The following is a 7,679-nucleotide window of genomic DNA, read 5'->3' on the forward strand; positions in this document are numbered from 1 at the left end:
CGCTGCCGTTCTGGGACGCTGAGGCCACGCCCCCTCAGGCATAGCTTCCGGTCTGAGCGCTGACGCCACGCCCCCTGCTGTGAGCACTTCCGTTCTGGCAGCACTGAGGCTCTGCCTCTTCCGGAAGCGCTTCCGGGCTGGGCGCTGCCGCCATGGGGGTCACCTGGTAGGGGGAGAGTGGGGCACCGGGAGGGAGGAGGGGGACCAGGAGGGCCTAGGACGCGGCGGGAGGACGCGCCAGTGGGTCTGTGGCTCCCCCCCTTCTTTTCTGATCCCGCTGGTCTCCGACTCCCTGCTCTCGGGTGCTTGATTCTCCCCCCAGTCTCTGGTCTTCCCCCACCCGCCCCGGTCTCTGTTCCTCCCCCTGAGTTCCTGGTTCCTCAGCCCGGTCTGTGATTCCCCCCGTTCCCGAGCCTGTGAGCCCCTCTCGGTCTCTGATACCCTCCCCGGTTTCTGATCCCTACTGCCGGGGCTCTGATCGCCTTCCCTGCTTTCAGCGTGTCGCAGGTGCCGGTGGCAGAGGGGAAGAGTGTGCAGCAAACAGTGGAGATGCTGACACGTAAGCTGGAGCTGCTGGGAGCCGAGAAGCAGGGTACCTTCTGCGTGGACTGTGAGACCTACCACACCGCTGCTTCCACCATCAGCAGTCAAGGTGAGCCCCAGAATGAGCCGAGAGGCCTCTCTGATGGCACAGAGCCACTTCTTCTCCCACCGTCATTCCTGGCATCCAGTTTAATGCTCTTCCAGCATTAGGACTCGGTGGAGAGCGGGCTGGCTGGCTGCAGAACACCTTCTCCACCACGGAATATGTGTGCTGCCATCACCAACAGCCTTTTCTCTTCTCTGGGAGAAGGAGCATCCTTGGACATTGTCCTTGGGGAGCCCAGGAGGGTGGGTGAGAGGCACAGGGCTGCCCTGCATCACAGCCAGGCATTTACTCTTTTCTCTGCTCCCTACATCCACTGGCAGGGGATTGAGGCCAGGCTGGATGGAGCTTTGAGCAACCTAATCCAGTGGGAGATGTTTCTGCCCATGGCAGACGGTTGGAAGATCTTTGAGGTCCCTTCTAACCCAAGTCATTTCATGATTCTGTGATCCAGCTTCATTAAAATCTGGTTCTGTCAGAGTTGCTTTGGAGGCTGCATTTTGCACAGGATGCTCTGTCTCCAGGAGGGCAGGCAGTGGCAGTGAGAGAAATGCTGACTCCAAAGGTGGTGGAGAGCAGCTGCAGGGGGGCTGAGGCCCAAGACAACCCTGCCGTTCCCAGGGGATGTGCTCAGAGCACCCCAGATCCCCTCTGGATGCAGCATAGCCTCAAATGGTCATTCAAAGGGGTGGCTCCAGCCTCCTTATTCCTCCTGAGCACCTGGATTTTCACATCACATAGAAACACTGATGCAGACATCCGCATGGTAGTTCTGTGGCTGCAGCGGTGAGTGCTCAGCCCACACAACCTCACAGAGTCCACTCAGACTGATCCATTTGTGCAGCTTTTGCTACTTTTTCTGCAGCTGGAACTTTCACAGTCACATGTGAAAAATCTTTTTTTTGATCTATGTGGATAAATGAGAATATTTTCCCAGCTTTTAAAGCATGGTACAAGCCAGGTGGATCCTTTCCAGCCACCCTGTTTTCCAGAAAGTCTCCCAACACAATCTCCTCCTGCAGGGCTCTGTTTTAGTGGGAGTGGAGGCACAGCCCAGCCTTCCTTCAGAAAAATGGTTGGCAGATCCCAGCCCTGTATTTGGACGTGGGAGGTGGATGCTCTTTGCTCTGTTCTCTGAGTCATGCTGGCTTGTTGTCCTTAGGCTGCAGAAGACTATTTTTTCCCACCTTTAAATCATAAGAAGGAAACATAATCTATTCACTGAGCAGCAGAATAATGTAAAGCGTGTGGGAGTGGTACAAGGACCCTGGAATTAAAGCAACAAGGAGGACAAAGGGAAAACCAGATGCTTCTTTAAAGCACGCCTAAGTGAAGGGGTTGGTTTTACAGCCCCAATACCATTGCTCTTGTTTCAGGGCAGACGGGCAAGCTGATGTACGTGATGCACAACTCCGAGTATCCCCTTAGCTGCTTTGCTCTCTTTGAAAATGGCCCCTGCCTCATAGCAGACACCAACTTTGATATCCTTATGGTGAAGTTGAAAGGCTTCTTCCAGAACGCCAAGGCAAACAAGATAGAGAGCCGGGGCACTCGCTACCAGTACTGCGACTTCTTGGTGAAGGTGGGCACAGTTACGATGGGTCCAAATGTCCGAGGGATATCCGTGGAGGTAAGAATCCGCTCTGAAAGGCACGAAAGACAGCTACAGACAGGGAAATGAAGTATGAGCAGCAGATCGAGAGGAGGCCACAAAGATAATCTGAGGGCTGAAGCACCTCCCATACAAGGACAGGCTGACAGAGTTTGGGTTCTTCGGCCTGGAGAAGAGAAGGCTCTGAGGAGACCTTAGAGCAGCTTCCAGATGGAAAGGGGCTCCAGGAAAGCATGGGAGGGTCTCTGGATCAGAGAGTGCAGGGTTAGGATGAGGGGAACAGTTTTCAGCTGCAAGACGGGAGATTGAGATGAGATCTTAGGAGGAAATGTTTTCCTGTGAGAGTCGGGAGGCCCTGGAATAGGTTGCTCAGAGCAGTGGTGGCTGCCCCATCCTTGAAGGTGTCCAAGGCCAGGTTGGATGGGGCTTGGAGCCCCTGATCCAGTGGGAAGTGCCCCTGCCCTTGACAGGGGGTGGGACTGGATGGGCTTTGAGGTCCCTTCCAACCCAAACCATTCCATGATTCTGTGTCGCGGCCACACAGGTAATTGATCTAGAGCTTGTGGGAATTAAATTTGATTTTAGATGGTGTAAAGTTAATGTGACATTTGAAGCAATGTCCCAGGACCTCCGCTGTTGGAGATTTAATAAAAGCAATGCCCTTACCGGCCCTTTTATTCCCTTTGGAAGGGATTGCTTGCCTATTCCCAGCATGTCCTGTTCATTTGTATTTCTCCATCCTTGTTATATCGTGAATAGTCTCAGAAGTTTCTGTGGAAAGCATTCTGCCTCTAGTGAGGCAGAGAGGAAGGCACATTGTCTCCAGCCTGGTTATTGCCGTTGCCATGAGCTTCAGGGCTGTGGTTTCTGTTTCCAGGTGGAATACTGCCCCTGTGTGATAGCCAATGACTGTTGGAACCTGCTTATGGAGTTCATGCAGAGCTTCATGGGAAGCCACACGCCCGGCATCCCGTCTGTTTTTGGCACCAAGCACGACAGCATCTACAGCCCAGCAGACACGATGGTCCAGTACATGGAACTGTTCAATAAGATCCGCAAGCAGCAGCAGGTGCCTGTAGCGGGGATCAGATGAAAGGACTTCCTGGAGCTCAGTTTGGAGCAACTGCGTCCCCTTTTCTGCCTGCTCATGTGGATCAGGACTCCCTCCAAACGGCAGCGCTGGAGGTAGCCCAAGGTTTAACTTTTTTATTTCTCAGCCTCTTTCTCATGTTTCAAAGCAAAGATCTGGAATGCAATGCGTCTTCCCTGTTGACCCGCTTCATGTTTTTGAGGGTGTCTGGGATTTGGCCCATGGTTCTTTGTACAGCACTTTGTGCGGGGGATTTCTGTTCATCACCAGAAGGAGGAAAGAGAAATTCCATCCAAACACATGCAAGGGCTGTGTTTTCTTGGCTGCAGACAGCCACACAAGAGATTGTTTTGGAATTTGTTTTCACATTCCTATGTGAAAGTGTCTTGTTACTTTTCATCAAAATAAAAAGGTGTATTTTTTTGAGGAGATGGAGTCTTTTACACAGCAAGAATCGCGCTGATTTGTATTGTTCATTTGACAGGCTGTTGGGGTTATGCCTATGTCCTGGGCACAGGACGGTTGCAGGGAAGGTCTAACGATGGTGTTAGGAAGGAAGATTTGCAAGAAGGACAGGGGGTTTCTCGTAAAGAAGCAGAGTGCACCTTGCTCGCAGAAAATAGTTTTGGTTCCTTGCTAATACAGGGGTCTGGAAGAGTCTGGAGAGTAAGGAAAACAGGAATAGACTTCTCCTAAATAGATTTTTCCTTCTGAAGCAGTCGGGGGGAAGAAGGTGGATTATTACTTGATTTTTAGAGAACTCTCTCTAGTGGAGAACCAGTTATTTAGATATAACTTCTTTGTGATTACTATTTATACCTGTAAGCCTAATTAACTGTTAGAGTGCCTAGAGTTTTTTGTGGGGGCATTTAATAAATTTAATCAGCACTGAGTCCAGAATGGTCTGGTTAACGAGCCACAATAAATGGCACAACGTACTCAAGCGTAATAGAAATTCCAACATGCTGCATATACTGAATTATTGCAACTCTGGGCTCAAGTTCCCAACGTGTGCGCTGACTTCAGCGGGACTATTAATTTTCAGGGATGGAGGTTCAGTGAGAATCTGGCCTGCTGTCATCCCACAGAGTTAAGTGTGACTGGAAAAACTTATGAAAACAAACTCTTGTCTTTGTAGGAAGTTATTTCTGTCCCGTTCCTCCTTTTAAGCCTTAAGGTTAAAAAAAATTACCTTTTAATGACCAGATTAGTCATGCTGAATGTTGCTAATGCTCTATTAATTCCCGAAAGATGAATTCTGTAACCAGAGATGTCAAAACTCTGGTCACATGTCTTAAAAACACAGAATGTGTGCTGGAACCTCTGGGGACTTCTGTGCTCTTATTAATACATTGTACTGTTCCTGGAGTAATAAAGTGGGACTCCTTGAGCTACATTCTGCATTCTCCATTACAGCCATTGACGTCAGTAGGTTTTCGCGTGTGTAAGGATGGGGAGGATTCATCCCTTTATGTCTCAGCAAAAATGTCCCTTGTTGTAACTTTGCTCTGTGAGCGAGGGGATCAGCTGCCCACATGAGGGGCGGCTTTTACTCCGAGGTATTTTATTTCCTGATGGACAAAATGACTGTTTTTCAATCTTGTCAGCTGCTTGCACCTCCTCATTCCCACCCCATCCCCCCAAGCATCAACACAGTCTTGTAGGTTAACATAGTTTGCTTCTTAACGAGTCTCCAGAGGGCTTTCAGTTGTGTTACACTGATGGATTGAGTCAGGGTGATTGAAAACCACCCTAATTTTGCCTCTGAAAGCATAGGCTGGAAGGTTGTAGACCCACTACCACCACTTCAGGGCCCTTGTGTGGTGCCCACTCATCATTTATCAGGCACAGGCAGAGGCTGTCCAGAGAGGTGGTAGAGTCTCCATCCCTGGAGGTGTTTAAAAGATGGGGAGAAGAGGTGCTTAGGGATATCATAGAATCATAGAATAGAATCATAGAATAGTTTGGGTTGGAAAGGACCTTAAAGATCATCCAGTTCCAACCCTCCTGCCATGGGCAGGGGCACCTCCCACTGGCTCAGGCTGCCCAAAGCCTCATCCAGCCTGGCCTTGAACACCTCCAGGAATGGGGCAGCCACAACTTTCCTGGGCCAACCTGAGCCAGGGCCTCACCTCTCTCATGGTGAAGAAATTCTTCCTCGCGTCTAGTCTAAATCTGCCCCTCTCCAGTTTATATCGGTCCCCCATCATTCTATCTCTAGAAGCCTTTGTAAGCAGTCCCTCCCCAGCTTTCTTGCAGCCCCTTTCAGGTACTGGAAGGTGGCTTTAAGGTCCCCTCTGAGCCTTCTCTTCTCCAGGCTGAACAACCCAAACTCCCTCAGCCTGTCCTCCTACGGGAGGTGCTCCAGCCCTCGGATCATCCTTGTAGCCTCCTCTGGACCTGTTACAACAGCTCCACCGCCTCCTTATGTTGAGGATTCCAGAACTGGACACAGCATTCCAGATGAGGTCGCACAAGAGAGGAACAGAGGGGCAGAATCCCCTCCCTCCCTGCTGGCCACGCTGCTTTGGATGCAGCCCAGGACACGGTTGGTTTCTGGGCTTACAAGAGAGGAACAGAGGGGCATATGGTTTAGTAGTGGACAGGTATGGTTGGGCTTGATGATCTCAAAGGACTTTTCCAATCTATGATCTCAGGCACCCCTGCCTGGCACTTGACGCGCCCTGTGGGATGTCCCCTCATCCGCCTAGGGACGCTGTCACCTCGGGGCCCCTGCAGCCTCCTGTTCCCCCTCCCCTCAGGCCCATGTGTGTGCCCCCATCCCCCTCAGGGGCCCCGCACGAAGGCGCCACCTCCCAGGCTGCCCCTTTAAGAGCCTCTTTGTCTCGAAACCTCCTTATTTACCCTCTTGTGACTCAAGCGAACTTCAGCCCGCGATTCACAAAGCCCTGCTGAACGTCACGGGCCGGGGCCGGGCCCGGGCAGCGCCCGCCCCTCGGCTCGGCCCTCTCCGCCATTGAAGAGCGGGGAGCTACGCAGAGTGCGTGAGCAACTCAGAGTGCGTAAGCTCCGCGATAACTCTCTTTGCGGGTTGCGCAAGTGGCTCCTGAATGTGCGTAAACGGCCCCCGAATGTGCGTAAACTGCGTTCGAATCAGAGGGTCGAAGTCCAGGTCCCTACTGGGACCAGTGCTGTTCAATGTCTTCATCAATGATATAGACAGTGAGATTGAGCGCACCCTCAGCAAATTTGGAGATGATGCCAAGCTTAGTGGTGTGGTTGACACACCAGAAGGACGGAATGTCATCCAGAGGGACCTGGACGGGCTGGAGAGGTGGGGCTGTGAGAACCTCATGAGGTTCAACAAGGCCAAGTGTAAGGTCCTACACCTGGGTCAGGGCAATCCCCGATTTCAGTACAGGATGGGGGATGATGTGATTGAGAGCAGCCCCGAGGAGAAAGACTTGGGGTACTGGGGGGTGAGAAGCTCTACGTGAGCCGGCAACGTGTGCGTGCAGCACGGAAACCGACCATGTCCTGGGCTGCATCCAGAGCAGCGTGGCCAGCAGGGAGGGAGGGGATTCTGCCCCTCTGTTCCTCTCTTGTGAGACCTCATCAGGAGGATTGTATCCTCAACATAAGAACGAGATGGAGCTGTTGGAACAGGTCCAGAGGTGGCTACAAAGATGAGCCAAGGGCTGGAGCACCTCCCACATGAGGACAGGCTGAGAGAGTTGGGGTTGTTCAGCCTGGAGAAGGCTCTGAGGGGATCTTATAGTGACCTTCCAGTACCTGAAGGGGCTACAAGGCAGCTAGGGAGGGATTGTTTACAAAGGCTTGTAGTGATAGGACGAGGGGGTGATGGGTATAAACTGGAGAGGGGCAGATTTAGACTAGACATGAGGAAGAATTTCTTCACTATGAGGGTGGTGAGACACTGGAACAGGTTGCCCAGGAAAGTTGTGGCTGCCCCGACCCTGGAGGTGTTCAAAGCCAGGTTAGATGGGGCTTTGGGCAGCCTGATCCAGTGGGAGGTGTCCCTGCCCATGGCAGGGGGTTGGAGCTGGATGATCTTTAAGGTCCCTTCCAACCCAAACTATTCTATGATTCTATAAAGGTGCGTAAACTACGTTCGAATGCGCGCAACCCACATCCGTCCGCGCTCAGTGAGAACGGGGCTCCGCTCTACGCACTTTGCGTAACGGAGGGAGCGGGGGGCGGGACGAGGAGCTTTGAATGACGTGTCGTCCAGCCAATCGAGAGGCGGGGCGGGACGCCGCGGCCAATGGGCGGGGCTGAGGCGCTTTGATTGACGTGTCCTCCAGCCAATCGCGAAGCGGGGCGGGGCGCGGCGGCCAATGGGCGGGGAG

At 52.4% G+C, this 7,679-nt stretch overlaps 1 protein-coding gene across 2 annotated transcripts; it reads left to right on the top strand.

Annotated features, from left to right (window-relative positions):
• The first annotated feature begins 66 nt into the window (after positions 1–66).
• On the top strand, positions 67–4,738 carry MED20 (mediator complex subunit 20). Of its 2 annotated transcripts, XM_009569777.2 has the most exons (4): positions 67–166; positions 498–652; positions 2,023–2,276; positions 3,136–4,738. In XM_009569777.2, exons 1-4 carry the CDS (start codon positions 153–155, stop codon positions 3,349–3,351), a joined length of 639 nt encoding a protein of 212 aa, XP_009568072.1. In that variant the 5' UTR covers positions 67–152; the 3' UTR covers positions 3,352–4,738. The 2 variants fall into 2 exon arrangements, with proteins under 2 accessions (XP_009568072.1, XP_053943512.1); XM_054087537.1 differs by lacking the exon at positions 67–166 and having other exon boundaries at positions 516–652; positions 2,028–2,276.
• Positions 4,739–7,679: the final 2,941 nt, after the last annotated feature.

This window comes from Cuculus canorus, chromosome 24 (genome assembly GCF_017976375.1).
Source record: "Cuculus canorus isolate bCucCan1 chromosome 24, bCucCan1.pri, whole genome shotgun sequence".
NCBI classification, from domain to species: Eukaryota; Metazoa; Chordata; class Aves; order Cuculiformes; family Cuculidae; genus Cuculus; species Cuculus canorus.